At 43.0% G+C, this 21,736-nt stretch overlaps 1 protein-coding gene across 3 annotated transcripts in view; it reads right to left on the bottom strand.

Annotated features, from left to right (window-relative positions):
- Window positions 1–2,453: 2,453 nt before the first annotated feature.
- Window positions 2,454–21,736, bottom strand: part of PHIP (pleckstrin homology domain interacting protein) — a 339,268-nt gene continuing 319,985 nt past the window's right edge. For 2 of the 3 annotated variants that reach the window (XM_050950076.1, XM_050950079.1), the window contains 4 exons: window positions 20,413–20,579; window positions 19,671–19,936; window positions 19,171–19,332; window positions 2,454–7,161 (listed from right to left, as the gene is read on the bottom strand). In XM_050950076.1, coding sequence (XP_050806033.1) covers window positions 6,515–7,161; window positions 19,171–19,332; window positions 19,671–19,936; window positions 20,413–20,579 — 1,242 coding nt within the window. In that variant the 3' untranslated portion in view covers window positions 2,454–6,514. The remainder of the gene's footprint in view (window positions 7,162–19,170; window positions 19,333–19,670; window positions 19,937–20,412; window positions 20,580–21,736) is intronic. The other variant, XM_050950077.1, reaches the window with a different exon arrangement.

Below are 21,736 nucleotides of genomic sequence, written 5' to 3'. Positions count from 1 at the left end.
TGTTTTTTGGTTTGTCTGAGATTTCAGGTAAGTAATGTAGAGGAAAAGGGATGCAGCTTCCTATGAAGAACAGAGAAATAGAAAAGCACAGAACAGGGCAGGAGAAAGGTAATCCACAGGGAGCTGCATTTAAAAACTGGTTTTTTTTTTCTCAGCCAACCTGACAGTTAAAAAGTTAGACTGCAGATATGGAAGGCCTGTGAATATACCTATATGTAGAGTACTTGAGATTTGTCATCCTTGAAAGCCGTGATGTACAAAAGACTTAAGAGTCCACAGTTTGAAAATGTAAGCCCTATATTTCTTGATGTGTAGGTATAGCCCATTTTACATATTATGTTTCTCTGCCCCGTAAAAGCACAGTTCTGACAGGAAAACAGTTAGCAGCACTATGCCAAACAGTTGCAGAAGTTAGGCTCTTATATCAGTTCTGCATTGATTAATGCCAAACTCTGAATATAGTAAGGATGTCAAAAATTCATCTTCACACATCACAGCTCAAATGCTGCAGCACCAGCTGATGTGCTTCCACTCCTTTTAATTGCATGCTCAGATAAAAACAAGAACAAAGTTGATTTTAGGCTGTTCTGTGATGTACTTCTCCCATTATACAAATCAACAGACTGTTACATAGAAATAACAGAACCACCGCAGAACCACTTAGAAAAACAAGTTTTCTATTTATTTAAAAATAAGTTTGTAGGTACTACATTGCAGTGACAGTAATTCTTACACATACATTCTAGTTTGTATAAAAGGATTCAAAGTATTATGCATCAAAACTAACATAGAAAGTGTCCACATAACAGTAAAGAAAGTTCCAATCAATATGTACAAAAAGAAAGGGCACTGTTTATCCTGGTGTGATACTGCAGGTTATAACATGATAATCCAGATTTCTGGAAGAAAAAGACCTTGATAAAGCTAAAGAATTATTGTTTTCAAACTGTTTGTTATTTATTACGTACACCAGATTTGTGTTTTACATAATTCTGTACAAAATAAGCATTATAATTTTTAATCTGAAAATGTGTCAGTTTCAAAATTAACCCTTCTAGGTCACTTCCTTAAAATTGAGCTACATTCTACACGTTTAAACATTATAAATGACAGGATATAAATAATTCACTCAAGATCTTTTAACAAGTTGCCTGTCACGGTTTTGCAGTTTTAATATGGTCCAAAAATGTAACTCTGCATTTTTTCTCAATATATCTGTAAATCAACATGCACTTTAAGTACAAAATAGTAGGTATGCCTTATGTGAATGTGTACATAGTAGGTGCTGATAAGATAATATTCCTTTCTACTCCCAATTTGTAGAAGCTTATTTTTTCTTTAAGTGTAGAAAGTCATAGTAAAATATTACCTCCACCCCGACAATGTATTCTTTATATCACATAAGCAAATTTCCTGATGTATTTATCTGCATTTAAAGAGTTCCAAAGACCTACTGTTCCCCCTCTCCCCCCCCCGATAATTTTCCCCAAATAGCCTGTCATAGCTAATTCCTAAAAATTATCTTTAACTTATTGCCGCATAGATTCTCTAGAGTGCCTTGACGCTGTTGTAGTCTTTAGAACAAAAAGTTTAACCCTCTTCTGTGATATTCTTTTTAAATAAAACAAATTATAAAAAGCTAACCTTTCTGGAGGTTTTCCGCTCAAATATACTGTAAAATGAATAGCAAAAAATGGTTCCATATAGTTAGTACAAACGGGTGAGACATGTAGAGGTTAACTTCAATTTAAAAGCTACCTGAATTTCCCCCCAAATATACCAGAAAGTAAGAGCCATGTTCCTGTCTAAAAACTATGAAATTACATAAAGTTAAAACAACAAGAGTGTCCGATTTGCTATCAGAAATAAATTTTCAGACTTGGCCAATTTATATGAAATTTAATACACTATTTCTGCATATAAACAAACACATTTTTATACAATAATGTACAGCAGAAAAGTAACAGCCCTTTTTATCAGTTCAATACCTAGGTGCCCCTGGAAACTGATCAGCTGCAAGAACTTTGGGGAAAACAGACAAAATATATTATCAAATAATTGTACAGTTAACATTTTTGCCTTCATTAGGTAGTAAAAAGTAACAGAGAAAACGAGCTTTTGTTGTCTCCAGGTGAGGTTAAGGCCCTCTCTCCTTTCAGCTTTCACCAGCGTTCAACAGAATTGCATTTAAACTCCTTTTGAAGAGAGTAGCAGTGTTTAGCTGAAAAAAACAGTTTGACCAGCTAGTATGGAACACAGTTAAAGTGTGAAAGAAAAAGAGTGACTCAGGATAAAATACAGCGATATGTCAAAGGACTTTAGCTATATTCATGCTCCAAATGAGTTCACAGGATCACTAAAGATGAGCTAAAAAGAGTCTACTGTATATGAGGCCTATAGCACTTAACCAGTTAAGTACTTCTATAGGACGGCAAACAGTTTAACACATGCTTAACTTTAAGCATGTGCTAAAATGGTTGCTGGATCAGGGCCTAAAAGTAAATGTGAGCAAGAGAGATTTAATAGTGCGGTGTAAGAACTGTATCAAACTTCCAGTTGTCAAACAGATGTACGGATTTAGTCTGCATAATATTTTAATATATGGCAAAAGGCTCTGGAACAGGCAGCCAGGGTTGATACTTGACAAATACTGGGTACAGCAATACAGCCCATAAGCTATCTGCTACACAACATAAATGCGATTGTTTATTTTTACAGACATGCTGCATGAGGGTCCTTTTATTAATATTTTACAAATATAAAATAGCAATATTAAATTCAACCAACTTAATCTTACAAGTCTAACAACAATCCGAACACACGAAATAAATGTGTGCAAGTATATAGCACAGCAGTCTAATCACAAGAGACATTTTCTGTAAAGTAGTGATCACTGGTTATAGCACAATGACAAGAACCTTAGCTGACATAATGCTGAACAATATTGTAATGAAGTTCTTCAAGTTCAGTTCTTGGATAACAAAATAACAATTGAAACAAACAGGATAAACACTTGTTCAGTATGCAATGGTACAGTGACTGCTGTTAAAGTAAACATTTAGAATATAATGGTATCTGAGAAACAGCAGCTATTTCCTAATCTAAAGATAGAAAATACTGTGGTATTAGATACCACTCAGTGGTAATTGTTGGTAAATATTGACTTTAACGACCACCACCAGAGAAAACAATTGAATATCCCCATATCAAAAGTCAAATATCAATGGATTTGAATGAAGTTGTGTTCATTGCTGCCAGACTTGTAAGATTAGTGTGACTGTATATCAATAAAACACATGTATATAATATTTACAATCTATATGTGAAACAAACACGTTATTTCAATATTCCATTTCTGAATGATTTGTTAGATATTTGAGATGGCATTATCCATTACATGCATGTAACTATAGTTTTGACATTCTTTCAGGTTGCTGAAACACAGCTTATTGCTCACATTTAAAACCTTCAGACTTAGTTATCAAAAGCTCTTTTTCTTTGTTGGTACAATAAGTTGCAAATATCTCAAATACATTCTTTCAAGCAAAAAAGGACATACAGCATAATGGTATGATATTAATTCTCATAAATAAACTTTTACAACCCAAAGAAGCTAAATTATAAAAATATATATTTTAATAAATCTGGTATTACTTCTCATAATTTTTGAAGTGTTGTTTCTATAAAAAACTGACCCAAATCATTCACAATCTATTTAAGAAGAAAACAATGTCAATATTTCTAAATGTGAATTAAAAAAAACCCTGTAGTTTAATGTCACAGATCTCTATAGAAAGGGAAAAATGTATCTATGTTCTGCAGATAAGGCCTTCTATTCTTGTGATTTTAAGGTGTACAGTTTTCACATAATGTAATGGGAATGTGTGCTATTCCATTCTCCAACATTACATACAGTATTTTCTGTGTATAAATATATACATAATCATGCCATATAAAACATTACAAATAGTGTAAATACAGAAGCTGAATTTTAGATATACTCTAATTTCTTATAATAAAATGCAGATAACATCAGGAAATTACACATTTGAAACTGATTGCCTTCATCACCAGTGAGATCCTTAAAATTAACTGTTAAGTCTCACACTAAAATGAATTAGTTTTGAACTGTGTAATACACTATTTTTTAACTGTACAACCATAATTTTCCACCTTACCATATGTTTAGCAACTGTTTTTTAATAGTAAAGAAACATTTGTTAGAAAAAATAAATAAATCAAAATCAAATTAATCAAATCCATGCCCCCCAAACTCAGAGTCCAAGTAATCCAGTCAGGCTCTGGAAAATAGTTTACTTAATTTCATATAAAGATGTGTAATTAAGACAGGTACATAAATCAATACTAGAAATGCCAAGCACATGGGTTACTGGTTTTTATCCATAATAGGTAAATGATAGCTAATAGCTACTCTTCTTGGGCCAACTCCTGATTTCCTTGCTCAGGCATTTCTTAAACAGACTTTGTTGTAACAGAATAATGAGTATAGGATTTGGCCCAGAATGAATAAAGAAAATCTGTGCAAGTTTAAAGGTCCTAAATCCTGCAAATTCTTTTTTCAGCAGTTGCACTCAAGTCCATCAGACTTGTCTTGTAAATGAAGACTTCTTGTATGAGTAAGGGTTTTCAGCACTAGGCTCTACTTTTTAATATTTAATTTTCAATTTTTATTCTTCTAAATCAGGGTCATGACACATTGTCTCATGCTACCCCAAAATAATGTATCTGAAATTTTTGGTTACATTTTTGTACCATACCAGATCTCAGAAAATACTACTATTTCTATACTTTTTTTCAAACTGGACAATACCTTTTAAGCAATAGAAAATGGTATTAAAGTTTGTTTTTAAGGTATAAAATAACTGAATGTACCATAAACAAATAAATAACTGCTTTTCTTTTCCACAGCAGTATATATAGTAATACATTCCCCTAAGTCATATAGTTATCATTTACAATAGACAACTTAATTTTACTAAGGATGCAAGAAATAATAGAATACAAGGCACAATCATTAAATGTAATTTTTCTTTAGGGTGTATATTGACTTATGTCAGAGTGATAAGTATACCGTAAAAAGTGCAGAAAAAACACAATGTGCAATGAGACCACTGTATAAAACATGATTGCATAAAAAGTGATTTGGCCTTTTTTTAACCTTTAATAATTGAAAATAACCAATCTTCCCCCTAAAATTAAACTATAAAGTATGACATTTAAAATTCTTTTTTCTTTTCTTTTTTTTTTCTTTCTTTTTTTTTAAATTCTAGTGCTATCTAAAAAATCCTGAAAAAGAGATTCTATACCTGGGTAATATTGTATATGTATGTGTTTGTGTATATATCAATCTACACATACACACTTCTTTGTAAGTCATTTTTAGATTACTCAACACATCAAAAGTTGTAGAAAACAATACAGATCAGAAAGTAAACATCATAAGCCCATATTTTTCCTGTAATTTCCTTGAATCCTTTAACCAATTATAAATTTTGTCTAAAACATCTTTGTCAAAGGACCCCATCAGTGCGTTACTGTTTTCTATTGTAAGTACCAAAAGAGGATACATGTCAGCACAATTTATAACAACTTGCTATATAGAATGATACACGGTCTTTTTTTGTCTTTGAAAAGTGTTTGCATTACTGACACACACACATACACACAGACACACACACACAAAAGAAAAAAAAGAGAAAGAAAAGAAGGCTTTCCACTGCACTGTTTCTCAGTCTTTGGCACAATAAACAGAGATTTAGTGATTGATAAAAGAATCAAGGTCTGAAAAATTAGACATATTAGTCAAACTTTTTCCAATGTGGATATAATATATATATATATTTATATATATATATATATATTGTGATTACATTTTCTCTCTGTTTGGCAGAAACTTGGATAAACCAACAGCCTGTGCTAGGCTTCTTTTGCAGTTGAATGCTCCATCACTACTCAAATTAAACATTTTCAGATTAGCAAAATCTGGTAATTTTGCATTTGTCCTTAATGGAAATGTAATTCTAAATTTACTGCCACTCTTTGTCAGTATCTGCCTTCCTGGGAGACATGACTTCTGCAATCAATAAAAATGTACCTTGCTTGGTCAAAAATAGACTTCTGTTCTCAGTCTGTGGCATTAAAAGTTCTATCACTTTGTTTAATCACAGAAATACTCTGCACTGCTCAGGAGTACAGTAATTCTCACTTCTAAAACGTCAGTAATTGCTTATTTACACGTCTTCAATTATTCTTATCTATGAACAAAATGACTGTTGAAATGCATAACCTGTCTAGAGGGCAATAAATAGCAAAAGTTTAAAATATATATTTGTTTCAAAGAAGTGTTCTCTCCGTTTTCTTTTTTGCTAATTTTTTCAAATCACAACGTATTCTTCTAATCCATAATAGCAGCAGGGGAGCAGAAGTCTTTGTTTCTGCTCACTCCTTAACTGTACCTGCTTCATAGCATTCTAAGGAATATGTTTGGTAACAGTTACCAGCCAATCAAATTAGCCTTTGCTTTTTCAGTCAACTTTCGGACTCTGCCTCTGCTAGACGTTCCAAAAGTTAAAGAGGTGTCTTCAAATAATAGCTGCCTTTGCTCTTCTTCAGAGTCATCTTCATTGTAAAAGGCTGTCCTCCTACCCTGGTTTCTAGTTCTCATGTGAGGTTCAGAATCTTTCAGTTCCTCAGACACTTCTTCTTCTACAGGCTCATCTGTTCTTTTCCTCCTGCTTCTTGTCTGCATCTTAACATTCGCAGGGACTATAAGGTCTGAGTCTGGTTGACGTGTCTGTGTCTTTCTTTTTGGCTTTCTGCCTCCACGACCTTTTTTTTGTAATACAGCTTCCTTCACATTATTTTCAGAAAGAGAATTGCATGCACTAGAAACTGAGGGTTCTTCTATTACCATGTCCCTGGTGGTCTGGACTGAATTCTGCTCTGCATTCATCTGTTCAGCAATTTGTAACTTTTTTGGTTTTCTACCTCTTTTCTTGTGCACCACTTCACATGTACTGCTATTAGCCTCTATCTTCGGTTTCCGTGCAGGCCCTCTTTTAACTGGAGGTTTTGAAGGTTGCCCTCCATGTCCATTTACCTGAATGCTTCCTGATGCCAAAGCATTATTTTTGCAGTCTGCTGTAAAGAAATAACAGAGTAATAATATGTAAGAGAAATCTACATTCTTTATTTCCCAATGGCCCCTGATAAAACTATTCCATTCACTATTTATAAAATACCATTTGAGTGGATGATATACCATAACTGCCTTCATCCGTGAAGGCCCAAATGTGGGACACATGTGACAGAGACCCAAAAACTTAATTAAAAAAATTGTTCATGCAGGAAATTTAAAATGCTGCTGGACTCACTGCTTTAGTATAAGTAAGCTTTCTGGCACAATGGCTCCATGATTCTTTATTTCTGATATAAATGGTTTTAAAAAATAAAAGTCTGGATGTCAAATTTGTGTGGAATGCAGGAATCTTTGGGTTTAAAAGAAGTGATATCCTCACAATGAGGAACATTTAAAAGGTGTGATATTCATATTTGATTTCCACGCCACCAATCCTGGGATTTTCCCTTGCTTCTGCTGTGTAACTGAAAAACTTTCCAGTCAAAAACATCTTTCAATTTAACCAGTTACTCATTAACATCACTTCTCTTCTGATGTGGAGCAGCTACATCTGTCCACGTCTTTGTTAAATGGGGATTAGACCAGCACCTTGAGCATTCTTGCATTCACAAAGGTATACTGTTCCAGAATTTTCCACCCCTTGCTAAACAGTACATCACAGTATGTTTACACAATTGCCAGAGTTCTGCACTGGCTTTTGGGTGTAATTTTAAGTTGTTGGTTTTGACCTATAAAACCCTAAATGGTTTGGGCCCTGGATATCTGAGACTACCTCTCTCACCTTACAATATCACATTTTTCCACTGTTGCGTGCAGTGTTGTTGTAGCTGTCTTGGTTCCAGGATATGAGAGAGACAAGGTAGGTGAAGTAATATCTTTTATTGGACCAACTTCTCTTGGTGAGAGAGACAAGCTTTTGAGCTTTCTCTGTGTCAGGTTGCGAGCTTGTCTGTCTCGCCCATAGAAGTTGGTCCAATAAAAGATATTACCTCACCAACCTTATCTCTCTCATAATAATACGGCAGTTGTGATCCAGCAGAGGTGGAGAGCTAAATAAGCTTTTTAAGACAGGGACTGTATCTTTGTTATGTGTTTGTACAGTGTCTAGTACAATGAGGTCATGGTCCATGACTAGGGCTCCTAGATATTACCACAACAGAAATAAATAATAATGGTTTGGTGGGGCAGAAGCTATTGGCTGGATATTCTCTATGAGGGATGCACAAGACTGGAGTTCACTTTCCTTGATAGACTATCCTGAAATCCGGGATATGCTGCAAAGCTTATCTATTCTTTTCCACTTTCCAGTTAGGAGTGGGTTGTAAGAGACAGTGAAGGGGATATTATTTATGAGGTGTTCTTAACTGCCAAATGGATTATTTGGGAGAATATCACTCTATATTGTGTCTTTTTTTCATATATGTACAGGTGTCTACAGTTTGGATGAATACTTTTAATAAATCTATGGAAATAATTATCTAAATCTAAAAGGAAGTACTTATGAACACATGTGGCACTGAAATGCTCCCCGTGTGACACAGTTCAAGGACAAAAAAAACAGGCTTTTTTCATTACAGAGCAGTTTGACAATAGGTCAATATTAATCAATCTTAAAGTGACTTTCCAGCAATTAAGCGTTAGCTGACATTGCTCAGTCATAACAACAATCCTCATATTGTTCAGAAATCTTTATGATATAATAATGCAGCAAGATATGTGATGTTACATCACTGTGACTCAGAATCACCACACATTATCATTGCCTCATGGAGAAAAAAATCTCTTTCTCCAAGAAGAGATGGGGTAAGGAAGTTGTTTTTCTTTTCTCCTCCTCCTCATTATTAGGCAGGAGAGAGAGGAATGTGTTCTCTCATTCTCCCTGCAGCTTCCTACTGGAAGCTGCTCTAGAGAAGGTGGTGGTACCACTTGTATTTACAGTTTTCCAAGCAACACATTTTCTTTCCTGCTGTTCAGGGGCAAGGGAAAAATATTTCAGCAGTTTCCACGCCACTGGCCTGATTTTGCTCAGTGTTCTCTGAGAATGGCAAGTGGAGTCTACTCCATGAGAGCCACACAGAGGGTCACAGAGAGCTACATGTGGTATTAGAACCAAAGAAAAAATCATAGAATCATAGGATTGGAAGGGACCTTGAGAGGTCATCTAGTCCAGTCCCCTGCACTCATGGCAGGACTAAGTATTATTCTAGACCATCTCTGACAGGTGTTTGTCTAACCTGCTCTTAAAAATCTCCAAGGATGGAGATTCCATAACCTCTCTAGGCAATTTATTCCCATGCTTAACCACCTTGACAGGAAGCTTTTCCTAATGTCCAGCCTAAGCAGCCCTTGCTGCAATTTAAGCCCATTGTTTCTTGTCGTAACCTCAGAGAAGCTACCTCCCTCCTCCTTGTAACAATCTTTTATGTACTTGAAAATTTACGTCCCTTCAATCTTCTCTTCCCCAGACTAAACAAACCCAATGTTTCCAATCTTCCCTCATAGGTCAGGCTACAATTTAATCATGGTATTTTTAATGAAAGTCATGGGCAATAAACAAAAATTCACTGCTCATGACCTGTCCGTGACTTGTACTCTTTACTCCTGACTAAATCTTAGCTGTGGGGGAAAGAGGGGGAGACAGGGTGCTGTGATGGGGGGCACTGTGTGGGGCTGGGGGAGGTTGCTGCTCTGGTGGGGTGGGAGGCACTGAGCAGCAGCCCGTGCAGCTGGCTGTGGGGCCACCCGAGCAACTAGCTATGGAGCCGTTCCATCAGTGCCCAGTGTGGCTGTCCCCGGAGCCTCCTGCCTGGGAGGCCCTGGGACCAGCCACACCAGCTGCTGCAGAAGTCACAGAGATTGCGGAAGTCATGGCATCCGTGACAGATATGGAGCCCTATTCATATGTCATGTTTTCTAGATCTTTAATAATTTTTTGTTGCTCTTCTCTGGACTCTCTCTAATTTGTTCACATCTTTCCTGAAATGTGGCACCCAGAACTGGACACAATACTCCAGTTGAGGCCCAATCAGCATGGAGTAGAGGGGGGGAGAAACTGATGGGGGGCTGCTGATGTATTACTGTGGCTCTTTGGCAATGTATATTGGTAAATTCTGGCTCCTTCTCAGGCTCACATTGGCCATGCCTGGTCCAGATCATTTTGAATTGTAATCCTATCCTCCGAAACACTTGCAATCCCTCTCAGTTTGTTATCTTCTGCCAACTTTATAAGTGTACTCTTTATGCATTATCTAAATCACTGATGAAGATATTCAATAGAACTGGACCCTGCGAGACCCCACTCCATACACTCTCCCAGCTTGACTGTGAACGATAGAATATAGAATATCAGGGTTGAAAGGGACCTCAGGAGGTCATCTAGTCCAACCCCCTGCTCAAAGCAGGACCAATTCCTAACTAAATCATCCCAGCCAGGGCTTTGTCAAGCCTGACCTTAAAAACCTCTAAGGGAGGAGATTCCACCACCTCCCTAGGTAACCTATTCCAGTGCTTCACCAACCTCCTAGTGAAAAAGTTTCTCTTAATATCCAACGTAAACCGCCCCCCACTGCAACTTGAGACCATATCTCCTTGTTCTGTCATCTGCTACCACTGAGAACAGTCTAGATGCATCCTCTTTGGAACCCCCTTTCAGGCAGTTGAAAGCAGCTATCAAATCCTCCCTCATTCTTCTCTTCTGCAGACTAAACAATCCCAGTTCCCTCAGCCTCTCCTCATCAATCATGTGCTTCATGACTTTTTGTTGCCCTCTGCTGGACTCTTCCCAATTTTCCCACATCCTTCTTGTAGTGTGGGGCCCAAAACTGGACACAGTACTCCAGATGAGGCCTCACCAATGTCGAATAGAGGGGACTGAGCATGTCCCTCGATCTGCTGGCAATGCCCCTACTTATACAGCCCAAAATACCGTTAGCCTTCTTGGCAACAAGGGCACACTTCTCATCCAGTGTAAAAGATGGTTACTCACCGTTGTAACTGTTGTTCTTCGAGATGTGTTGCTCATATCCATTCCAGATAGGTGTGCGCGCCGCGCGTGCACGTTTGCCGGAAACTTTTTTACCCTAGCAATTCCAGTGGGCCAGCAGGTCGCCCCTTAGAGTGGCGCCACTATGGCACTAGATATATACCCCTGCCGGCCCGCCCGCTCCTCAGTTCCTTCTTGCCGGCTACTCCGACAGTGGGGAAGGAGGGTGGGTGTGGAATGGATATGAGCAACACATCTCGAAGAACAACAGTTACAACGGTGAGTAACCGTCTTTTCTTCTTCGAGTGATTGCTCATATCCATTCCAGGTAGGTGAATCCCAAGCCGTACCTAGGCGGTGGGGTCGGAGTGAGAAGTCGTGGCCTGGAGCACTGCAGAGCCAAAGGCCACATCATCTCTGGACTGCTGAACCAGGGCGTAATGGGAAGCGAATGTGTGGACCGATGACCAGGTCGCCGCCCTACAAATCTCTTGGATTGGCACGCGGGCAAGGAAAGCCAGCGATGATGCCTGTGCTCTGGTGGAGTGAGCAGTCACACGGCCCGTCGGAACGTGGGCCAGGTCATAACAGGTCCTGATACAGGAGGTAACCCAGGAAGATATCCTCTGTGAGGAAATCGGTAGCCCCTTGACCCGGTCCGCTACCGCCACAAATAACTGGGGGGACTTGTGGAACGGTTTGGTCCTGTCCACATAAAATGCTAGCGCCCGACGGACATCTAGCGAGTGGAGCTGTTGCTCCCTGCGGGATGAATGGGGCTTTGGGAAAAAGACAGGGAGGAAGATCTCCTGGTTAATGTGGAAAGCTGAGACCACCTTGGGAAGGAAGGCAGGGTGTGGTCTCAGCTGCACCTTGTCTTTATGGAAGACCGTATACGGGGGATCTACTGTGAGGGCCCGTAGTTCTGACACCCGTCTAGCTGAGGTGATGGCCACTAGGAAGGCGGTCTTCCATGAGAGATAGAGCAGGGAGCAAGTAGCTAACGGCTCGAATGGAGGACCCATGAGCCGAGTTAGGACCAGGTTGAGATCCCATGAAGGGGCAGGAGGGCGGATCTGTGGATAGAGACGCTCCAGTCCCTTCAGGAATCTCACCACCATAGGGTGGGAGAAGACGGAACATCCGTCCACTCCAGGATGAAACGCGGAGATAGCCGCTAGGTGGACCCGGAGGGATGACAACGCCAGACCCTGGGCCTTGAAGGACCAGATGTAGTCTAGAATAGTGGTGATGGGAATCTCCATAGGGAGAAGACCTTTCTCCGAACACCAACAGGAGAAACGCTTCCACGTAGCCGAGTAAGTAGCCCTGGTGGAAGGCTTTCTACTGCCCAGGAGAACCTCCCGAACCGGGGTAGAGCAGCGTAGCTCGGAGCCTGTCAACCATGCAGGAGCCATGCCGTAAGGTGCAGAGACGGAAGGTCCGGGTGACAGAGCCTGCCGTGGTCCTGGGTGATCAGGTTCAGATGTAGGGGCAGGGCAACTGGGTTGGCTACTGAGAGGTCCAGCAACATGGGGTACCAATGTTGTCTGGCCCACGCTGGAGCTATGAGAATCACCCGAGCTCTGTCTCTGTGCACCTTGAGGAGAACCCTGTGTATCAGCGGAATGGGAGGGAACGCGTAAAACAGGTGGGTCGCCCATGGGATCAGGAAGGCATCCGCTATAGACCCAGGGTCCCGACCCTGAAAGGAGCAGAAAGTCCGACATTTCCTGTTCTCCCTGGACGCGAAGAGGTCCATCCGGGGACGACCCCACATCTGGAAGAGTGAGAGGGCAACGTCTGGATGGAGGGACCACTCGTGCGAGCGGAAGGACCTGCTCAGTCGATCCGCTAGAGTGTTTCGTACTCCCGGGAGATAGGAGGCAGAAAGGTGAACGGCATGGGCTATGCAAATCTCCCAGAGACACATCGCCTCAAGGCATAGGGGAGAGGACCTGGTGCCGCCCTGCTTGTTGATGTAGAACATGGTCGTCGTGTTGTTGGTGAACACCGCGACACAACGACCTTGAAGGTGATGGACGAACGCTTGACAAGCAAGACGGACCGCTCTCAACTCCCGTATGTTGATGTGGAGGCCCAGCTCCTGAGGGGTCCACAAGCCTTGAGTTCTTTGGGTGCCGCAGTGTGCCCCCCAGCCCAGATCTGAGGCGTCCGTAGTCAAGGATGCCGAGGGTTGGGGCGGATGAAACGGGAGCCCCGCACAGACTACGTACTGGTCCAGCCACCACCGAAGGGAGTCCAGTACCCTTTGGGGAACGGTGACAACTGTGTCCAACGAATGTCTGGCCGGCCGGTACTGCGCGATGAGCCAAGATTGAAGAGGCCTCATGCGGAGTCGGGCATACGCTGTCCCGAACGTACAGGCCGCCATATGGCCCAGGAGGGCCAGACATGTTCTTAGAGAGGTCAGCGGGGCCGCCTGCAAGCGCAGAATGATGGCCGACAGCGACTGGAACCTGGCTAGGGTAGAGTCCAGAACGGCCCCGATGAACTCTATCCTCTGCGTGGGGAGCAGAGTAGACTTGTCCACGTTGATCATGAGGCCTAGGGCAGCAAAGAGGCTGCGGATCCTGCGACGTGGTCGCGGACCTGCAGCTCCGATGTGCCCCGGATCAGCCAGTCGTCGAGGTAGGGGAACACGTGAATGCAGCAGCGCCGGAGGTGTGCGACGACGACTGCCATGCATTTCGTGAACACCCTCGGGGCCGTAGAGAGGCCAAACGGGAGGACCGCAAATTGATAATGTTGGCGGTCGACCACAAAGCGGAGGAAGCGCCTGTGCTGGGGGAATATGGTGATATGGAAGTAAGCGTCCTGCGTGTCGAGGGCGGCGTACCAGTCTCCGGGATCCAGGGATGGGATGATGGTTCCAAGGGATACCATACGGAACTTCAACTTCACCATATACTTGTTGAGTTCCCGCAGGTCGAGGATAGGCCTGAGGCCCCCCGTGGACTTGGGGATTAGAAAGTAGCGGGAATAAAACCCCTTGCCCTTCTCGCTCTCTGGAACCTCCTCTATGGCTCCCTTGACGAGGAGCGTCTGCACCTCCTGACGGAGGAATTGCTCGTGAGAGGGGTCCCTGAAGAGGGACGAGGATGGTGGTGGGGGGGGGGGGGGGCGATGAAAACTGCAGGCGATAACCGGCCTGCACAGTACACAAGACCCAACGGTCCGATGTTATTTGGGTCCACGCCGGGAGGAAAAATGAACACGGTTGGAAAACTGCGGGGAAGGATCCGGAGGGGAAACTGGTACAGCGCCCTCGGGCGCACCTTCAAAATGAAGGCTTGGGTCCAGGAGGGGCCTTGGCGGAGCCTTGGTTTTGCCCTGTTTGGCTACCCGACTGTCTGCGTCGGTTGTTCCTGCCGCGGCGCCTAGTGAGGTCCTGCCGCGGACGGAAGTGAGGATACGGCCGACGCTGCTGTTGTTGGTTCTGCTGCCGGAATGGCCTGCACTGTGTCGCAGGCGTATGCATCCCCAAAGACCGTATTATGACCCTATTGTCTTTAAGGTCCTTTAGTCTGGGGTCTGTTTTAGCGGCAAACAGGCCCTGGCCTTCAAAGGGGAGGTCCTGGATAGTATGCTGGAGCTCTGGCGGAAGGCCAGAGACCTGAAGCCAGGAAATTCGGCACATCGTAAGCCCCGAGGCAAGCGTCCGAGCGGCCAAGTCCGCAGCATCTAAGGAGGCTTGTAGCGAGGTCCTCGCTACCTTTTTGCCCTCATCCAGGATGGTGGTAAACTCCTGGCGGGCGTCCTGTGGTAACAGCTCTGCAAATTTTCCCGCCGCTACCCAAGAGTTAAAGGAGTAGCGGCTAAAGAGGGCCTGCTAGTTCGAGACCCTGAGCTGTAGCGCCCCCGCTGAATAGACCTTGCGGCCCAGGAGGTCCATCCGCCTCGCCTCCTTTGACTTGGGTGCTGGGGCCTCTTGACCGTGGCGCTCCCTGTCGTTCACCGACTGGACCACAAGGGAGCAAGGTGTCAGGTGAACGTGCAGGTACTCATAGCCCTTCGAGGGGGCCATGTACTTCCTTTCCACTCCTCGAGCGATCGGAGGGATGGAGGCCGGTGACTGCCAGATAGTAGCGGCGTTGGCCTGAATAGTCTTGATAAAGGGCAGGGCCATTCTGGTGGGCGCATCGGCGGAGAGGATGCTCACCACCGGGTCCTCGATTTCAGAGACCTCCTCTGCTTGAATGTCCAGGTTCTGTGCCACGTCTTGGAGGAGGTCCTGGTATGCCCTAAGATCTAGAGGGGGAGGGCTGGAGGACGAGGTACCCGCCACTGCCTCATCCAGGGAAGACGACGAGGAAACCCCCGGCAACAGAGCGCCCACGGGGGGGTTCTGTCTGAGGCTGCACCTCCGTCACTGGAGGGAGCTCTGGGTCCTGGTGGCTGGACCTGTCTTCCGCTTCCGGGGAGGGAGGGGGTCTAGACACCGTAGCCTCAGGTGGCCTGCGTTCCGCCGCAGGGCGGGGAGTAATATGTTGTGGACCCTGGGCTTGGCGGTACGCCCATGGGGTTCAAAACCCCCACTGTTGAGGCCCTCGTTCCTGAGGTGGAGGGTCCTGAAACAGGGCCGAGTGTCTGTCCTGGCCCAACGCATAGGCGCTCTCTGCCTGAGAGGACACTGATGGTTCCCTTGAAGGCCACAGAGGCGCTGAGCCAGTTTGATAGACCTCTCTATATGCCGATGCTCTCCTCGGTGCCGAGGAGCGGTGCCGCGACCCGTATCGGTGCCGGGATCAGGACCGGGAACGGCGTGGTAGTCGGTGCCGGGATCCGGATCGGGATCTGCCTCGAGGTCGGTGCCAAGAGCGGGACCGCGACCTTCGTTCAGCGCGGTGCCGGGATGGCAGTGGGGACCGGGACCTGCCACCGACGCGGTGTCGGGAGGTCGACCGGGATCGGGACCTACCACCGGCTCGGTGCCGGGAGGTCGACCGAGGAGCTGAACGCCGAGGTGAACGGCTCCTAGAGTCTCGGTGCCGGTGGTAAGAGGAGCCAGACCGGGACCGTGCAGATGCTGATCGGCGCCGCGAGTGCGACCGGTACCGCCGGGGAGAACGGTGCCGGGACTGCGAGCGGCGCACCGAGCGCGAGCGTTCATGTCTCCGGGGCGATCGGTGCCGGGACTCTGGAGACAGTGCTCTCAGCATCGGTTTGCCTCTGGAGGTTACCCGTCCAGGGGGTGCCGTGGTCTGAGGCTGCGATGGCTCCGTGAGCGCTATCAAGTCCCGTGTCGAGGCAAAGGTCTCCGGCGTAGATGGGACTAACAGCTCGACCCCTGATCTCAAGCGGGAGCTAGGAGGGGCTGGACTCGACGGACCTTCTGGACCCGGAGTCGACAGCAGCCCTGCAGGCGGTGCTGCGGCCAAGGTAGATGCCGGGCGTTCCACTCGAGCCTGCCTCGATGGTGTTGCAGATGTCGAGGGTCTTGGATCTGCTCCCGGTGCCGGGGATGGACGGTGCCGGGGAGTCTTGCCGGTGCCGACGCGGTCCGGTGCCGGAGTAGAAGTGGCCGGTTGCGCCGCCGGTGCCGGAGTCAGTGCCGCTTCCATTAGGAGAGCGTAGAGTCTTTGATCCCTCTCCTTCTTTGTGCGAGGCTTAAAGGCCTTGCATATATGACACTTCTCACTGATGTGCGATTCCCCCAGGCACTTGAGGCACGCGTCGTGGGGATCGCTAGTCGGCATCGGCTTCTTGCATGCCGAGCATTGCTTGAAGCCCGGCGAACCAGGCATGAGCCCAGTGCCGGGAGGGCAACGGCCCACCCGCGAACAAGTTAAACAACTATATATAATAAACAACTAATATACTACTTCAAACTATCTATAAAACTATTTACAACTACGACTACGAACAGAGTACAGGAGAGCTAGGTACGTGGAGGACAGCAAGCCGCACTCCACAGTTCCAGCAACCGACATGGCGGTAAGAAGGAACTGAGGAGTGGGCGGGCCGGCAGGGGTATATATCTAGTGCCATAGTGGCGCCACTCTAGGGGGCGACCTGCCGGCCCACTGGAGTTGCTAGGGTAAAAAAGTTTCCGGCAAACGTGCACGCACGGCGCGCACACCTACCTGGAATGGATATGAGCAATCACTCGAAGAAGAACTCCTAAGTTCTTTTCTGCAGAACTGCTTCCTAGCCATTCGGTCCCTAGTCTGTAACAGTGAATGGGATTCTTCCATCCTGAGTGCAGGACTCTGCACTTGTCCTTGTTGAACCTCATCAGGTTTCTTTTGGCCCAATCCTCTGATTTGTCTAGGTCCCTCTGTACCCTAATCCCTACCCTCCAGGATATCAACCACTCCTCCCAGTTTAGTGTCATCTGCAAACTTGCTGAGAGTGCACTCCACGCCATCCTCCAAATCATTAATGAAGATATTGAACAAAACTGGCCCCAGGACCGACCATTGGGGCACTCTGCCTGAAACCAGCTGCCAATTAGACATGGAGCCATTGATCGCTACCCGTTGAGCCCGACTATCTAGCTAGCTTTCTATCCAATGATGGGTAACTACTCTCTGGGACCAGTTTTGTACCTACCTTATAGGTCGTATTTTCCTAGTTTATGAGTAGGTCATGAGAGAGACTATCAAAAGCCTTACTAAAGTCAATACATACCACATCTACTGCTTCCCCCCATCCACAAGGTTTGTTAGTCTGTCAAAGAAAGCTAGTAGGTTGGTATGACATGATCTGTTCTTGAAAAATCAATGCTGACTGTTACTTAACCACTTTATTATCATCTAGGTGTTCGCAAATTGATTGCTTAATTATTTGCTCCATTATCTTTCCGAATACTGAAGTTAAATTGATAGGTCTTTAATTCCCTAGGTTGTCCTTATTTCCTCTTTTATAGATGGGCACTATATTTGCTGTTTTCCAATCCTCTGGAATCTCTCCCATCTTCCATGACTTTTCAAAGATAACTGCTAACGGCTCAGATATCTCCTCACTCAACTCCTTTAGTATTCTAGGATGTATTTCATCAGGCCCTGGTGACTTGGTAAGTTGTCTAAGTAATTTTTAACTTGTCCTTTCCCTATTTTAGCCTCTGATCCTACCTCATTTTCACTGGCATTCACTATGTTAGACATTCGAATGCTACTAACTTTTTTGATGAAAACGGAAACAAAAAAAAGTCATTTAGCACTTCTTGCATTTCCACATTTTCTGTTATTGTTTTTTTGGGGGTTTTTTTAGATTTCACCTCATGGTATTACAACATTCCCATTATCTCCAGATTATGGCACTTTGAGTCCGTAGTTTCAGATTCTGATTAAATATATTGCACAAAATGCTATTTAATTTGAGAATATAAACTACAAATTAAATCAAATCAACCATAATACCTGAGTTCTGTTCTTCAGGAGGGATCTTTGCTTTACACTCTTAAGATTTATCTACACAGGTACACCCAGAAAAATTAATTTGACTTAAATATATGCATGAATTTGGAGTGGATTAGTTAAACCGCATTAGCCCATGTATGGACATTCTTATTCAGAATTAAAGTTGGTTTAGCTTAATTCAAAAAACGAATTTTAATTTTGAATAAGAGTATTCACGTAGGGCCGAATGCAGTTTAACTAATCCACTTTAAAAATTAATTTGGGTTAACTTTCTTTAGTGTCCCAGTATAAACATGCTCTATTCTCCTCTGGTAAAAGTAACTGAATACATTTCTTCAGATTTTAAGATTTTTTAACATTTAACATATTTATAACATTGCTTATCTTAAAACATTCAGTAATACTTTATAATATACTGAACTCACATCACAGATATGCAACCCAATATCTGCAATTACAATTAATATAAACAGAAAGTTGACTATATGATGATGTAATTACAGTATAAATACTATGTTAATATACCCGGATTCTAAAAACACTTATATTAACTATGAAATCAAAGGGGTATTTTAATGGTGTAATTCAGTCATGTAATTAACCTTCTGATTATGTGAATTAATGGTAGTTATTACAAACATTACCTTGCTGATTAATAGTGGATGATTTCATTTTACGCTTGATTTGTTTATCTTTCTCCACATTTTCTCTTGAAGAGTTATTCCTAGTGTTGTGGCTGTAACTGGATTGGCTAGGAATTGATAGAATATTGGGGTTCTTGGAATGTTTGGTGGAATTCTCCAATACTAAAAAGAGACAAACGTATAAGCAATACTGAATCATTCATTATAATGGTTTATATTATTTTTGTAAATCTTATCTGGCTCAGCAGGAAGGTAATGGCTTTCAGTCACTACTGAGCTGTACCATATTTGAACCAATGTCTCCATTTCTGTTACCAAAATCTTGAACCTTTCAGTCTCCCTCTTTGAGCTTTCCTGAGATTGTTAACTTGAATACACACTACCCATTCCTAATCCTCATTGCAATGCTAAGAAACAGCTACAAATGTACTAATGTCTAAGGAACAGTAAACTTTGAAATTTAAAAAGCTGCAAAAATTATGAATGCTTTTCAAACCTACTTGTTTTCCCTGACACGGCAATAGTATTAGGTTTTGTAATTAAAGGTTTTCCTCCTGAAGAAGTGGATGGTTGTTCTGTAACAGCTGTATCTGTTATCCCCCTATTACTTCTAGTCCGCACCAAAGAGGAAGATTCAGCTGCTTTTCCATTCATCTGAGCAGCAATGTGTCTCAGTGCTGTTGAGCGTACAGGAACTGAAGATGATGAGGCGGCAGAGGTTTCTCCCTTCAACTGAGGTTTTATTAACCTTCTCTTCCTTTCAGGGCTGTAAATAGAAGCAAGATTTGTAATCTGGATGATCACATTTAATATTCTACAGGGATAAATAAAGCAATATGCTAGCTAGTGTCTAAGACTGTGGGAGTAAAACAGTTGTTTCTATATAAAATACGTTAAAATATGACATTTACAGTGGAATTTCATTTCGTTGTGAGCCCCTGAAAAGTGAATCTTTAGTGAAGAATCACTGTAAATGCTAGTTATATGACAAACCATGATGCCATTACTATCCTAACAACGTATTTTACTGTATGTTTAGCAGTTATTTGAATTGTAATCACTTACACTAGGATAGCTTTACTTAAAGTTTAAAAATCTTCCACATCATAGGGACTTGCCTATCAAATAAAGCATTCTGCAATATAGTAAAGGACGTAGTAAAAAAACACCACACCAAGTTTTATTATTTAGATATCTCAAACTTATATAGCATTTCGTATTATCTTACAGAAATTAATGTACCTTGATGCAGCACTACTGGAAACAGAACTGCTGCTTCTTCTTCTTTTCCTCCTTCGTTTCTTCATTGTGTTTCTTTTATGAAAGCGCAGAGCAGATTTATAATCTGATAAAACGGAACTTATATGTTCCTCAAAGAAAGCAGAAAGGCGCAAACTCATGCTGTAAATCTATTAAAAATAGAAACCAATATATGGAATAAGCAAATAATACAAAAAAAGGTTTACAATTTTCCAGTAGCATTTGTTTTTACTGAATATAACAATATCTGTTCAGAAAACTACACACATTAATATAGAGAAGAGATATTTTAATGTCTAAGTAAGAATGAAATGAAATTTACAGTAGACTCCACAGAGCTGTACTCTTGAGGGTCTAGCTTGAACCACCAAAGCAGTTTACCCAAAAGTGGGCCATGACCCTGTGAAAATATAGAGATTGGCACAAAGGAAGAGGTTAGAAAGAGGTGCATGGCCCTTCTCCCTGAGTTTCTGACTCCTTTCCAGACTACAGGCTCTGATGTAAAAGGGAACAAGTATCAGCGTGCATCTGTGATGGGAATACATTTTGAGAACCACAGCAATCCAGTGCTAAGTAATTTAGTTTTTCCCACATTAAGTTGTGTCCATATAGCCCCGTAACAGGACATTACTCAGCTGTATCAATCCACCCCAAGAGGAGAGAGAAAGTAGACTGCAAGCACTGCCACAGCTCTGATTAAATGGACTACCTGGGTACCTTAGATATTCCATTAGTCTTTATCATTAAGCCTACAGAGAATTTGGCTGATTCATGGAGAGACCTGGTCCTAGCCACCTAGAAGATGAGAGTTTGTTTCATATCCAATTAATAGAGTACAGTTGCCATAGATCTGGGAAAACAAAGCAAACAAACGGACTGGCTAGAGTATTTTTTGGGGGATGGAGGGGGGAGGAGGAACAAAGCACCTGGAAAATGACAAATGAAGGCAGATACTAAAAGCACCAGGTTAGTCCAGCACCTAGATTTTACAGTTAGGTGTGACAGTTGCCAAACACCTCACTAGAAGATACAAGTGAAGGAATCTCTTAAAAACCCTGCTTTACAAATGGATAAATAAAGATTGATGTCTGACCTGCTAGGAGATAGACATAAGCAGCTATCAGGTATACTTTTCAGAGAAAAGTACAAGTAATCCAAAATGAGAGGTACTGAATGGGACTGAAACACCAATGAATGGCTGGAACCAGATTGGAACCCACTTCCACTGTGATGTATATAGCTTGTGTATGGAGAAAACACCGAACTCCACAAGCACCTGGAATAACCTTATCTGACAACCTTAAAA

This window comes from Gopherus flavomarginatus, chromosome 4, assembly GCF_025201925.1.
Source record: "Gopherus flavomarginatus isolate rGopFla2 chromosome 4, rGopFla2.mat.asm, whole genome shotgun sequence".
Lineage (NCBI taxonomy): Eukaryota > Metazoa > Chordata > Testudines > Testudinidae > Gopherus > Gopherus flavomarginatus.
The sequence above is the reverse complement of the archived record's forward strand: the minus strand, read 5'-3'. Positions and strand labels throughout refer to the sequence as shown.